At 48.2% G+C, this 14925-nt stretch overlaps 1 protein-coding gene across 6 annotated transcripts in view; it reads left to right on the forward strand.

Moving 5' to 3' along the window:
* Positions 1-920: 920 nt before the first annotated feature.
* The window catches only part of ZNF395 (zinc finger protein 395), a 40244-nt gene continuing 26239 nt past the window's right edge, over positions 921-14925 (forward strand). Inside the window, exons 1-3 of one of the 6 annotated variants that reach the window (XM_033857599.2) lie at positions 2222-2337; positions 6880-7149; positions 8201-8240. In XM_033857599.2, the coding sequence (XP_033713490.1) occupies positions 8206-8240 (35 nt within the window). In that variant the 5' untranslated portion in view covers positions 2222-2337; positions 6880-7149; positions 8201-8205. The other 5 variants (XM_033857598.2, XM_073805787.1, XM_033857600.2 and 2 more) reach the window with 5 other exon arrangements.

Here is a 14925-nt window from a genome sequence, read left to right on the forward strand (position 1 = left end):
TGTTGTTGCTGGAACTCATTTCCCTTGCCTCTGTGCCACCTTAGTCTGGGTACTGCAATTAAAGCTTAATTATATGCTATCTTGTATTGTTCCTTAATTGTTGCATGTGCATTCATCTACTTCCACCTCGGCTGGATATTCCTTGGGGGCAGGGACTATGTTATAAACTTCAGGATAGGTGAGGGACTTAGCAGAGAGCTGAATCTGCAGAAGTGAGTAAACACCCACTGTTTGAGGAAAAAGGGAAACAGAACCAAAAGCTATTTGTGACTTGTAGTAATACATAATATATCATAAGATACCTTAATAATTAGGGCACATACATCGGTTGTTAATTAGGTAAAATATTCCTTTAATAATAAAATGTAAAATTCGAATCTGCATTTTCATGTTAAGGGCAGGCTTTGCATATTAATATAATTGCTGTGGTCCCCCAAATGCTTTCATTCTTGTGCTCTCGAATGCAAAACAAGAATGTTTCCTTGAGGATGAGAATTAAAAGGTAGAACCAGTCTTTGGTGAATTATTCGATGGCAGAATTAGCCTATAGCAGGATTTCTCAACGATGTCACTATTGACAATTCAGACCAGGTAATTCTTTGTTGTATGGGGCTGTCCTCTGCATTGCCGGACGTTTAGCAGCATCATTGGCCTATACCTATTAGATGCTAGGAGCACCACTACCCCCAGTTGTGACAATCAAAAATGTCTCCAGACATTGCCAAATGTCTCCTGGGGGCAAAATCATCCCCAGTTGAGAACTAATGTCCTATAGGAATTTTTTTTTTTTAGATTTTTTTCTTTCGTAACAAATGGTGGACGGTGGGGGAAGGGAAATAATATCTAGTGTTTATTTGGTGTGAGCTAGGCACTATACCTATGTTTTTTATTTCATCTTACAGATAAAGATGCTGAGGTTCAGAGAGATAAAAGAACCTGCTGAAGATCACAAAACTAGTTCAGCAGTAAAATCAGGATTGCAAACCAGGCTTGTCTGACTGCAAAGCCTTTAGTCCTTTCCTACACACTCCCCACTGCCTCTCTGCAGGAAAAACAGCATACCTCAAATTGAAGGTGAACTGACTGCAAACTCAACAAGTATGTCCAAAAATATTTTAAAACTTCTGGGGGGAGGGGATTTATTTCTTTTATTCATTAAACTTATTTGAATATGACTCTATATGCTCACACATATCGGTACTGGGGCTTCTCACTACCGTGTGGCTCTGGTGTTATCTCTGAAAAACACAGAGCAACACAATGGCTCAGCTTCAATTCTCCTTGTTACAGATCATACAAAAGCCAGAGCCTAACGGTGCCAAAAGCAACTGGTATTGTTTACATAAGGGCTGAAGACTAATAGTTAACTTTCTCTCACGTTAATTCCAGAAACAGCAAATAACGCCCCACTTTACAACTACAAACGAGTGAGATCGAGTAAAATGTCATAAAATGGAGAAGACATTAAAGCAAAGGAAGATGGAAAGGTTGGTTCCAGCGTTCCCTCCCTCTCGCCTTTCGCTCACGCTCGGCGGGTCGGGGCGGCGCGGCCTGGGTCTCGACCGCCCCCGCCAAGCGCCCGTCGGAGGCGCCCGGAGCCCGCTGGCGGCATTTCCCGCCTTGGGGCGAGCTCGGTCTCTCTCGGAGAAGCCTGTCCCAGAGCCCGGCCCGGAAAAACAACAGCAAGAAACTTTGGCTCGGTGGCCGGTTCAGTGAAAACAGGCTAAGACTCAAGTTTGGTTCGGGGCTGCAGCCGCCGGGTCCGATTTGGGGGTGGGGGCGGGGGCGTCACCACTCGGTCAGGTTCAAGTGCGCATGTGCATGAGGAGTCGCTCGGGCACTTATTGAGCGCCCACTGTCTACGAGCGGCCGGGGGTGTGTACGCCGGGCGCGCGCTGGGGGGGTGTTGGGGCGGGGGTCGCGGGCGCGCGTGGCCGGCGAGGCGCGCGCAGGCGGCGTGCGCGCGCGGCGCCGGGGGAGGGGGGCGGGGGACGGAGGGCGGTGGGGGGGCAACGGAGGGAGGGCGGCGAGGGGGTGTGTCCCCCGCCTCGCCCCGGCGCTCGCTGGCTGGCGCGCGCCTCCGCTCCCTTCCCGGGCGGGGAATCCGGGCCGGGTTGTGGCCGCGGCCGCGTACGTGAGCGCAGTGTCCCGGAGAGGGAGGGCAGGCCGGCCAGGTGGGCGCGAACGGAGCCTCGGCGGGCGGGCGGGCGGCCGGAGCGGAGCCGGGCGGTGGGCCGCGCCGGGCGGGCGGGGGCCGCGGCAGCCGCAGCCCCGAGCCGAGCCGAGCTGTCCGAGCGGGAGCTGCCCGGCCCGCGCCACCGCTCGTGGCGGGGCGAGGTGAGCTGCGCGGGGACCTCGCGGCGCTGAAGCCCGGGGACGGGGGCGGCCCGGGAACTTCCCACGCTCCGCACGCCAGTGGGGCCCGGGCCGGCGACAGGAGGGCCCGGGAGGCGGGCGCCGCCGGGGCAGCGGCCGGTAGGGGCGCGGGGGCGCTGCGGCAGTGGCCGCGCCGGCCGGGAGAGGGTGGCCGCCCGCCCTCCCGTGCGCCGCCTTGTTTATCTCGCCCGCCGCCGGCGCTCGCCGAGGAATCCCCTCCCCAACTTTGAGCGCTGGCCGGGAGTCGCCTCTCCGCCGGAGGGTGACCTGCCCCCTCCCTGACCCTTTCCGGCCGGGCCGCCGGCCCAGTTCTCCCGGCGCCCCGCGCGTTCCTGCCCGCTCCGCCGAGCGGCCGGACGGGCGAGTGCCGCGCTCCGGGACGCGCGGCGCGACACACCCTCCACCTCGGGGACTGGCCCCCACCCTCCCGGTCCCCTTCTGCCCTTCTGTCCACCCCCGCTTGCTTCTGCGCGTCTTCACCCTGCTTCTCCTCGCCGGCGGCCCCTGACCCTCCTCAGTACTGGCACTGTGGGCATGTGCGGTGCCCGGGTGGGGGCCTGGACTGGGAGTTTGTCATGTGCAATCTCAAAGGCAGCATTTTCTTTTCTGCCTGGGAATTCAGGGCTCAGCGCCTTCACTTTGGGACGGACGCAGTAACCTAAAGAAGCCCACCTGCCAGGCGGCGAGGGGTCCCGCTGCCTCCTTGATTGCAGGCAGCCTGGGCCAATGCTCGGTGGCTTTGGAGCGCTTCTCGCAGGCCGGCGTTCTCATGCCAGGCGGCCAGGTGCAGGGGTTACCTACAGGCCATCGGTCCGTTCTTTACACCCCCTTTTCTAGAAAAGTGTCTTTGGTGCATTTTGCCTGGAAGTGAGTGATCAACAGGTATTGAAGGCCTTTTCGACACCCTCCTAAGATGTTGTGTAAACAGAGGTTCTGGGTCTCAGGGAACTTGAAACACCAGGAAACATAGCAATCAAGTTCAACTCCACAGGTACCTCTGGGGGGCTGCTGCGTTCTCAGCACCATGCCAGGTTCTCTGGGAGATAAAAGACACTCAAGAAATCTAAGGCCTCAGAAAGCCTACTGACCAGGTAGAAGTGATTTGAGAGCTCAAGTTCAAATTAATGTGCACAGACTGCGTAAGTGATTGCAAATGCTGGGGGACAGGGGGACTGTCAAAGGCAAGGTCAGGGTTGGGGAATGGACTTAGAGTCCTAAGTTAGGAAATAAGTTATGCACGTGAAGGATAACCGGCAAAGGCCAAAGGCACGGGAGGAAGAAGTAACCAGTGTGAGAGGTCAGAAAGGGACTATGGAGGAGAAGAGGTGCAAACAGTTATCTCAGTGAGGAGGATGCAAAAGATACATGAGATGATTCCCTCCGGGGTTTATAACCTCGGGGGGCGGGGGGACAGAAAGACTTGAGCACGGGAAATAAGACCTCAAGATAGGGCACAATGACCTGGCAAACTGCGAGGTGTAGAATAGGTGCTGTTGGCGTTCAGAGAAGGAATACGGTAGGAATCACCAAAACTGTATTTCTGGAGTGTGAGACCTTTGAGATGGGCCATGAGGTGCAAATGAACATGACTTTTCCTGAGAGACAAGGAGATGGCCTTGGCCAGACCAGGGGATGTTTCCTGAACAGTAGGAGATAAAGATAGAGAGGAACAATGGTTGAGGTTGTGAACGTCCTAGAAAGCCAGACTGGGGGATTGCATTTTACCTTGTGTGTACTGGGGAGATAGTAAAGGTTTCTGAGCCAGAGACTGATGTAACGAAAGGGTATTTGGGAAGATTTTTAAAAGTAATGTTAGGACACAAATCAGTTAGTAGGCTGTTACAGTTGTGGAGTGTCCAGGGCTTGGACTGGGATAACTGGAAATGGAAGACAGGGTGGATTTTAGAAGCATTACTGTTGAAATAATCTGTTGACAGGGGCAGGGTGAAGGAAGGAGATGAATGGAAATTAATTCTTTGTGGAAATTGATTACACGCCAGGGCCTTGGAGCTGCTGTAGTTGGTAACTTGAGAAATCGGAAATGTGTGTTTTGGAGAGAAGTAATTGACACTCAGGCTGCAGGGAAGTTTCTTGTGTTTGCCAAGACGTCGAAACATAGGTGTCCTGCTAGCAGCTGTGGCTCTGAGGTTGGTGGGAAACCAGGGTGTGTAGGGTGGAAAAGGCTGCCAAAGCCGGGGAGGGAAGGCACTCCGAGGAGTGTCTTCTTGGTCATGGGGTGGGGGGCAGTAGAGGATGCTCGTGAGGGGGGACTGGGGGTCTGAGTTGGAAGGCTCTGTTCTGTCTTGCCATTCAGAAGATACCACCTGGTCCTGAACATGAATTTGGTAAAGCAACTCGGAGGAAATGAGGCTCCAAGGAGGATGGGCCACTTCTTCCGCTAACCAGGAGGGTGGGATTGGAGGTTGGAGGGAAGTAGAATAGAATTCACTAAGCACATACATTGCGGGGCTTTGAAATGACGTTGAATTTTGCTCTCCACCGAGACCTTCAGTCTAGTGCTGTTGTCCCCTTGTAGATGTGCATGGAGGAAGCAACAAGATGAGGGGGCAGTAAGATGGTCTAAAAGAGGAAGGAGATTTTGGGCCTAGGGATAGTGCCTTTCCCAGGGCCAGGTCCCTCCTAACCAGAGAGAGCCCTTGCCAGTTCCCAGGAAGCCAGCGGCCAGCCCGCAGAGTGGGAGCTGGGGTTTCTCCTGAGCTCTGAATTCTGCTTTCCTGTTGCAAGGGTGACTTAGGGTGATTTGCTGAACAAATTCCCTAAGCCTCAACTTGCAGCATCCGAGGGCTGGTGAATTTGAAGGGTGATTGCGAAAAGTTGCAGAATGAGCGAGAACGTAATTGCAGTTACTTAGCCTCCCTGTTTCTCTGAGATGCAGGATCAGTGAACTGGCAGGGGAAGCTGACTCGTGTGGGGAGAGGTAGCAGTCAGATATTTTTTTCTTTTTAGAGAATATATGACTGTCAAAAAAAAAAAAAAAACGTTGCGTGAAGCACTGGTGGAGCTAATCTACTCGTTAGAGAGCACTGTTTTCTACACTGTTTCGACCATGACCTACATTAGGAAATAAAATTTACATCATGACCTAGTATACTCAACCATGTATGTAAAAATCTAATTTAAGTTCATGAGTACTACCTCTTTTGCTTGGTGCAGTCTCCTCTGGTACTTTTATTTTCTATTCCATTATTTTTCATTTTAAAATGCTTATTGTTTCCCACTAAGTCGATGTAACCAGTCTGTAATGGATCGTAACTCACAGTTGGAAAAACAGCTATAGAGCACTTTCATATCTAGGAAGTACTTAGGAAGCTGCACCTGGGCAGAGCTACCCTTAGTCGTGCTGGAGGTGGAAGGAAGCATGAGGAAGGGATTGAGGGATAGGAGAGATAGGATCCACCTGTGATTAAGGAGCAAGGCGAGATAACGAAAGGCCAAGATGAAAAATAAGTAGCCGTAGGGCTCAGGAGAAGAAGCCATGCTTGTTTGGCTTGGAAAAACTTTCTGGAATAGGGAAGGAAGTCTGGGAAGAACCCTTTGGGGCGTCTCATGGTGCCATACAGGTGGGGTGTGTATCACGGGCCACAGCTTGGAGTTAGGGGTGTACATAGTGTGCAGAAGAGTGAAGAACAGAGGTCCTTGGGAGAGGAGGGAGCTGTCAGGCTGGAAAGGTCGGTTAGGATCAAAGGGCGGTGGAAGGGTTGTAAACGGGAGGCCCGAAGAATGTGTTCAAACCTTCAGATGAGTTGTCATTGGGACCACGCAAAGGTCTTCAAAAATTAGGAGCAATCCAGAAAACCTCTGGAGTTGGGACTCTGGTAAAGAGTCAGAGCAGGCAGGTCTGTGCAGCTGAATGGCGGCTGCCCGCTGTGGGCGGGAGATGGCCCAGGGCCCCCAGCCGTCCCAGTTCCCGTTCTCTCTGTTGCCTCAGTCCAGTCGAAGTCAATTCCCTGCTCAGCTCTGCAGGCCTTTGGGTATGTGACCTGAGTTTTCAAGAGACTCGAAGGCCAAATAGGGACTTTGGGATCGCGTCCCTGGCTCTGGGTGGCCACCGCAGGGATTCGGGTAGGAGTGTGACATGGAATCTTAGAGCCTTGCGTGCAAATGATTTGTTTTGGGCAGGTGGGCAGGTGAGGAGCACTTTCTGAGTTGCTGCCGGCTGGCACTGTGAAATATTTTTCTGATGACTGGAATGGTACTAATTAGAGACGGCTTTGGGCTGTATTCTCTATGGTGAAGCCAATTTCTAGCGATCCCAAGATCTCTCAGGCCTTGTCATTTTCCACTTCAGGCTGACCTGGTTAGCTGGTGGCTCCTGGCACGTATCCTCTGAGAACGATGTCGGGGTAATAACTTGGTGAGATGTGAGTCATGGCTGCCAAGTGCCGCAAGACATTAGATTCTCAGGAGCTTTGGTTCTGTGAGTCAGTAATAAAGGAACGGCAAGGAGAGGGGCTGTGTCACTTCTTATTTCCTTCTTCCTAGGATGGGCCCGGGGGTAGGCTTCCAGGATCCAGAGATTGAGAAGCCAGGATTCGTAGTGACCACGGGATAATTGGTTCAAGGTGTGAATGCAAATGACTCCTGGAGAACTAGGCTGATTTGGGACCAGCTGAAAGGAATAAGTTCAGATCTCTGTGGTCTGGAGACAGTTTGGTTTACCCTGGGGGTCCATAACTACCTGTGATTCAGAGCCTTTCCCTGGGGGAGCCGCAGGTGACAGGGACTGAATAAGAGCCACCCTGCTTTATACAGGTACGCAGTCTGATTATTTTAAAACACAGGTTTGGGGGAAAAAACGTAGAAACTGAAATGCTTTTTGCTTAATTGCTTGAAGAAGTGTGCCCTTAGGATGCAGGGATAATCAGAAGTCAGCCAGATCGTATCAAATTGAACCCATTTCCTGTTTTATATGATGGTTACTGGGTCAGAGAAAAGGTGCAGCAGCTATAGTACACTTTGTCTTTAGTAAAGTACTTAACAATTTCTGAAGATATGAAGGTCCATATTAAATAAGTGGTAGAATGTGGGCTGAATGGTGTTATTAATTTAATTTGATAGTCATGTGCAAAAACTGTTAATTAGTGGCACCGAGTCAGCCTGGAAAGGGGTCTGAAAATGAGTGCCGTAGGGTTCTATTCTTGGCCTTGAGCTGTTCAACATTTATTCCAGTGTCGTGGATCAAGATACAGAAGCTATGTTTGTTGATGGCGTAGAGGTGGGAGGAATTGCTTATTTAGTAGATAAACCAAGGTTCAAAGACATCCAGAACGAGGGCCCAAATTTAAAAAAGAAATTCAGTAAGGGATAAATGTAAAGTCTGATTTAGTTTTTAAAATTTGAATTGTAATGTTCATACGTTCTGGTAGGATGATTCCGCTTCTGGAGACCACATCCAAAATGAAGATGATGCTTTGTGCACAGGGATTATTTAGAGGTTTTTTTTTTTTTTTTCTTAAACTATAATGGAAAATAGGAAACAACCTGAATATCCAGTGGTGTGACTGGGCTGGAAGTAATCCGAAAGTGATTCCACTAATATTCCGTAATAGTGGAATATTATGGCCATTAAAAATAATGTTTAGGAATAATTTTAAAATAACATGGACAGATGTTTCTGCTAAAAGTTAAGGTGCATCTACAATATGATTTCAAATCTTAAAGAAACAAAGTGCATAGAAAATGACTGGAAGGAAATACACTAAAAATTCTAATACCAAAATACTAATATTGGTTACTTCTAAATGGATGAGTTGAGTGACTTTCTTTTTTTACATTTTAAATTTACTGTTTGTATTTCTTATAGTGTGTATGTATATCACAGTGGAAAAAACACTACCGTATATGTAAGTATATCTTTTAAAATATACTTTATTTTTTAGACCAGTTTTATGTTCACAGCAAAACTGAGAGGAAGGTGCAGAGAGTTCCCACACACCCCCTGCCCCCCCTCACATGCACATCCCCCCACCATCAACATCCCTCACCTGATGTACATTTGTTGTAATTAATGAACCTATACTGACACGACATAATCACCCAAAGTCCATAGGTGACATTAGGGTTCACTCTTGGTGCTGTACATTCTGAGTTTGGACAAATGTACCCACCATTATAATATCATATAGAGTACTTTCACGGCCCTAAAATCCTCTGTGCTCTGCCTATTCACCCCTCCCTCCCCACAACCTTTGGTAACCAGTAATCCTTTCACTGCCTCCACAGTTTTGCTTTTTCTAGAATGTTATACAGCTGGAATCATACAGTATATAGTCTTTGCAGATTGGCTTCTGTCACTCGGTAATGTGCATCTAATCTTCCTGCATGTCTTTTCGTGGCTTGATAGCTCATTTCTTTTTAGCACTGAATAACATTCCATTGCCTGGATATACCACAGTGTAGTTATCCATTCACCTACTGAAGGACATCCTGGTTGCTTCCAAGTTTTGGCAATTATTATGAACAAAGCTGCTGTAGACACCCGTATGCAGGTGTTTGTGTGGACATAAATTTGCAACTCGTTTGGATAAATCCCAAGGAGGGCAGTTGCTGGGTCATATGGTAAGAGTGTGTTTAGTTTTGTAAGAAAGCACCAAACTGTCTTGCAAAGTGCCTGCACCATTTTGCATTCCCACCAGCAAAGAATGAGAGTTCCTGTTGCTCTATATCCTCACCAGCATTTGGTGTTGTCAGTTATCTGGATTTTGGCCATTCTCTTAAGTGTGTAGTGGTATCTCATTTTAATCTGCATTTCCCTAATGATTTGTGATGACATCTTATGTGCTGTTTTTGTTATCTGTATGTCTTCTTTGGTGAGGTATCTGTTAAGGTCTTTGGCTCCCTTTTTAAAATTGAGTTGTTTGTTTTCTTATCGTTGAGTTTTAAGAGTTCTTTGTATATTATGGATAACAGTCCTTTATCAGATGTGTCTTTTGCAAATATTTTCTCCCAGCCTGTGGTTTGTCTCTTCATTCTCTTGAACACTGCTATTTTAAAAACATTTTATCATTCAAGGACAGGATGGGTAAAGGTAGATGATTCATTTAGTGACTAATCTTGAGTATTTACCTGCGTGTGTCAAGCGCTGACGAGGTACTGGAGTCAAAAAAAGAAGACTCAGTCCCTGACCTGAAGTTGATGATCTGATTGAAAGGGGGAGACTGACAGGTAAACAGACAAGCACAGTGTAACCCTGGTGGTCCTCCAGGTGCTGAGGAGGGGGCAGATCATGTGGGAAAAAAGTTTTTTTGTTTTTTTTTTTTCTGGTACACGGGCCTCTCACTGTTGTGGCCTCTCCCGTTGCGGAGCACAGGCTCCGGACGCGCAGGCTCAGCGGCCATGGCTCACGGGCCCAGCCGCTCCGTGGCACGTGGGATCTTCCCGGACCAGGGCACGAACCTGTGTCCCCTGCATCGGCAGGCGGACTCTCAACCACTGCGCCACCAGGGAAGCCCGGGAAAAAAGTTTTGAGATTGTTCTGTTCATGAGTTAAATGTGAGCCCTGAGTGGGATGAGGCTTTTTAGAAACTGAATCCCATTCATAACTGGATCAGAAATTCATCAGTCCAATCACAGGGTCTAGTTTTAATGACCTCTGCTGGTCATGTGACATTCGGAACACTGGGGAGCCATGATTTAAAAGAAACATGAACAAACAAGGCTTCACCCACAGGAAGGAGACTAGGATGCTGTGGGATCAGGAATGACCAGAGTACATTCATGGGGTGGGTACACAATAGCACTTTTCAAATATTTTCATGGTTATGAGGTATAGGAAAGAGTCGACTTGTTCATTTCTGCTCTGGTGTTGGAGTGTGACCAATGGATAGAACAACTGCTTTATCCTCTCTAGCTTCAGATTCTTCTTCTGTAGAATGATTGCATTACATGATTCCTTATCCACTGAATGATTACACGAAGGTGATGAGCTTTAAGGTTCCTTTTAACCCTAAAGACTGGGAGAGCAGATTTCAGTTCCATCAGAAAAGGAATTTTCTTGCTGGCAGGCCTGACCAACAGTGGAAATGTCTGCCCATGGAGTAGTGAGCTCCCCATCATTGAAGGTATTCAGGTTGGGCTGAATGCTGTGGATTCGGGGTGCTGTAGAAGAGAACAGGAATTAGGCTGGCCTCCAGAGTCCTTTCTAATTCTTGGGTTATTGTGTGACTTGTCAAAGCTGAAAGATAATGTGGAATATGGAATATGCCTCTAGTGTGTAGTACTGGGGTCAAATCATCATTTTAAGCTCTTTAAAAAAATGTTAATAAGTGGGTCCTAACATTTTCAAGAGATCTTCTGGGGTTATTTTAGAAAGGGGGAAGAGAACTATTCCAAGGTGGCTCAGGACTCAGTCTGTGGCCCCAGGGCTGCTGAAAATGGAATTTTGTCTTTAGGAAAAGCAAGAAGGTGGGTGTAGGGTGGAAAATGGCAAATAACAATAAATAAAACAGATCGACATATGGAAGACTAATATGTTTATTGGCCGGTTGTATTCAGTATAATGAATGAATCAAGATGGGGACCTTTAACTGACTCCTGGGTCCTCTGCTTGGCTGTGGAGGATCTGGGAGTGTCCTTGACCATCTCCTCCTTCATTTTCTCCACTGCAGATTTATATCACCAGGTGCAGCATGTTAAAAACCATCCCAACATCAGGGACGAGTCTGAACCTTGTGATTGCTCTGTAGGCTTAGTGAGAGAGGGAACAAGAGACAGATTTAAAGAAACTTTTGTGTGGGATTTTCCAGGAACGCATATGTTTAGTTGCTATCCGACAGTAAATTTGTGGTTTGAATGAAAATTTTTTTTGTTTTTGCACTTTTATTATTTGTAGCTTACACGTGGACGTTTAATTTTGCCTAAATTTTACTTAAATGTATGGTTTATTTAGAATCCACCCTGATCATTTAAAAATTTTAGATTTTCTTCCTGATATTTTTGGATTACTTCTTTTGCTGCTGGGGACACTGCAAGGGCTAAGTCACTTAGCAAACATTTCTTGGAGAAACTCCACAAGGAGAACAGAGGTTTATCTCATCTTTTGGAGAAGAACACAAGATTTCTGTCGCCAAGTGATTCATGCCTACATTTTGGCATTTGAAAAAAGTCAGTATTGGGCAAGAAAGTGCTCTCTTCATGTGGAGTAATTTCAGGGTGCACACCTAGGGGGCGTCAGTTTTCGATGTATGTAAAAAATGTAGGCAGAACTTGGTAATTGGAACTAAAGTTGGAAGTCTTTGTGCACTCGATAAAGCGCCCAGGCTGCCTTTATCTCAGTATCATTTGGACCTCACACAGTGTATATGGTACGTCATCTGTGCTTTGTCGCATTGCTGTGAATCGGCTCCCTGGGCCACAGAACAGTGGGTATGGGAAAAACTTCGGGTATCATACTTTTTTTTTTTAAGGCAAAATATGATAAGTAACAGCTCTCAGCCTTTTTTGTCCTTTGAGTACTGGGAAGCCATAAAACTCTTTTAGTAAAAACAACCACACTCAATGGTTGTTTTTCAAAGTGCAGGGGGAATGAAAAACTCCCTGTCCTCTATTTTTCTTCTGCCGAAAACGAATTGCTCCTGGTGCGCCGTTCTTAAATTCCTGTGTCCTCTATCCATTTTAATCTTGTTATCTATTTTTATGGCGACTGTCGCCATGGTACTTGTGCTCTTTACATAGCACAACAGAGATTTCAGATGTCTCATACGACAGCTCAAAGTTCTGCTGCAGCTAGCAGAGAAACTGTACTGGGGTAGTTTTTTTTTTTTTTTTTTTTTTTAAATTGAGGTGTAATTTGCATACAGTGGAATGCTCAGATCTGAAATGTGCTGTTTGATCAGTTCTGACGAATGCATTTTGAGACAGAACATTTCCGTCACCTCCGAAGTGTTCCATGGGACCTTTTCCAGTGAATCTTCCCCCCGATTGGAAGGACCACAGCTCTGATGTCTATCACCCTAGGTTAGTTTTGCCCTACCCTAGGTCCTTAATATTAGAATTTTGTGTTTCTAAGGACTTTTCACGTAGTGTCTTGAAGAGGTGGAGGTGGAGGAGTGTCTGTGTTGAAAAGTCAGCATTCTGTGTGGTTAGGTGGCCCTGGGGGAGTAAATGATATTTTGGAGCGTTTCTAATGTGGTGGTCAGAGTCTTCCTTCTCATTAGCCCACAGGATCTGAATTTATGTTAGAAATCCTGATTCCCGGATGGAAGAGTCGGAGGCACAGCCGGCTAGGCCTGGTGTGGATTACGTGTGGTTGGGCGAGGGCTGCCATCATTGGCAAGTCCGCATGTGCTCGTGCGTGTGCATGTGCGTGCGTGCATGTGTGTGTGGTGTTGGAGAGCTGGAATGCTCAACTAGAAGAACTGAAATCGCTCCTAGGACATCCCTTTGAATTACCCAGAAGTCCCCTGACAGGCCTTTCTCTTTTTTCTTGCCTCTTCCTTGAACTAGTGTATAAATTGAATGGTCCACAGAGTCACAGAGTTGGGCTTCTAATATTGAAACAAGATCTGTGTTGCAGAGCCCACTGCTTTGCACTGCTGAGCGCTCAGCCTCCCAGGAAGCGTGTGTGAGATTGGAGTAGAAATTGCCCCCAAACACGTGACTGAAATGTACGGGGCAGGGTCAGTTTCTTGCTTTTTAAAAAAAATTACATGGTGAAATGCAATTTGCATTACACAAGTACTACTTGAACACATTCTCTGTAGGGGAAAAAAAAAATGCAAACCTTCCAGAGCAAACAAAATCTTCCTTGACAACCACTCCTAATCCCAGCCCTTCCCCAGAGGTTAACCACTGTTACGAGTTTGTTGGTATTCTCCAAATGCTTAACATACTTGCATTTATACCTAAAGAACTTAAAAGAAGCTAAGTGCACTGGGAGTACTAAGTAGTGTGCTGGCCCCTTCCACCCCACGACATCTCAGGGATGGCTTCCTGTCAATATGTATAGGTCTTATTGATTTTGTTTAACTCCTGCATAGCCTTCCTTAGAATCAGAAGGCTAAACTGTTGGTTGATTTAGCCTAATTGATGGCCATTTAAGTTATTTCCAAATCCTCTGCTGTTACAAACGCTGTTACAATAAACATGGCCGTACATGCCTCTTTGCCACACACGGCAGTGTTTCTCTAGGGGAGATCCTGAGAAAGGGGACTTGCTAGGGAACAGGGTACATTAATTTTAAATCTTAATGAAGACCCATTACAAGGTCAGTTCCAAGCTTAGATTTAACGCAGGCCGGGCATACATGGGGTGGGCTCAGACACGAAGCAATTGTTTTCTAAGAACGGGGCAGGCTTTAGGGTGTGCGAGTGTGTGGCCCCATGCTTCAACACCGTTTGGCTGGAAGGGTGGGTGTTGGGAAGGGCTCCGCTTAGCCCCACAGTCAATTCTGTCTGGCCCCCTGAGGACTTTGGCCTGCGTGTTGGAGAAGAATCCCTGGATGAATGAGCAGCGGTGGTGGACTCTGGATGGTAAATTCTAAACCCAGTTCGTTCCCTAGCTGGAGATCTCCAACGCATCTGTGATTCTTCTCCGTCCGTCCTTAGAATACGAAGTGTGGCCTCACACTAATTATACAGCACAGATCTATGAATGTCACTCTGGAGCGTATTAAGTGCCTTAATAAACAAGTGCTGGGTGTTTGATGCAGGAGAAGCTCAGCGAGGCCTGAAGTTCTCTAAGGTCAGGGCCTGAAGCTGAGGCTCCGTCATTCTTCAGTTCATCGGCAAGAGCCTGCACGTGTGTCGAGTACCGGCGGATTATTTAGAACGCTGGTGTTTCGGTTCTGCGGCTCCCCCTGCCCTGGGTTTCTGGTGAGTCGGCGCTGCCCTGTGTGCTGTGTAGGTCTGCACGGGTGCATGTGGATCCAGATCTGGGACAGCTGGAACCCGGGACTGAGCGTCAGATTTGGGGAGTGCTCGCAGAGGATGGTCACGCTCCGCCTCGGGGAGGCCTGCCAGTGGGCCTTGAGCCACCCTGGGCAGGGCACCAAGATGGAGATTTCAGCTGGAAGAGGAGGGCAGGGTTGGGACCTGTGTGCTGAGAGCAAGGTGAGGGGCCGGGTCACGTGGGCTCTGCTTTGGGCCACAGGGCAGAGCCGGCCGGCTGGGTGTTGAGCTCTCGAAGCAGGGAGCCCTGCGGTTGGTTCACCGTGGCCAGCTGGCCTCTGAATGGAATATGCTGGCTTTCTCGGTTCCCCTGTCTTGCCGAAATCAGTTCTGTTGAGATTTCAGTTCATCAGCGGCTCACCCGTGGTCAACTTCTTGATTCCCTTTAGAGTCAGTTGTGTTACTGGTTCGGGTTGAATATCCTTTTGCAACCTCAGTTTCCAGATGCCAGCGGGACAGTGGCTCCTAAGCTCTCCGAGTGGCCCACCGTGTCATTTACCTGTCTGGTGCTGGTCTGAAATCGGGGAACAGGGGAGGCAACACATCTGTTGAGATCCTTTCCCATGCTGGGCACTGTTCTCATTTTTCACGGCAAGGCAGGAAACCGAGGCTCCGAGGTGGTGGCTTGTGGCCGAAAGTCACA

This window comes from Tursiops truncatus, chromosome 6 (genome assembly GCF_011762595.2).
Source record: "Tursiops truncatus isolate mTurTru1 chromosome 6, mTurTru1.mat.Y, whole genome shotgun sequence".
Classification (NCBI taxonomy): domain Eukaryota; kingdom Metazoa; phylum Chordata; class Mammalia; order Artiodactyla; family Delphinidae; genus Tursiops; species Tursiops truncatus.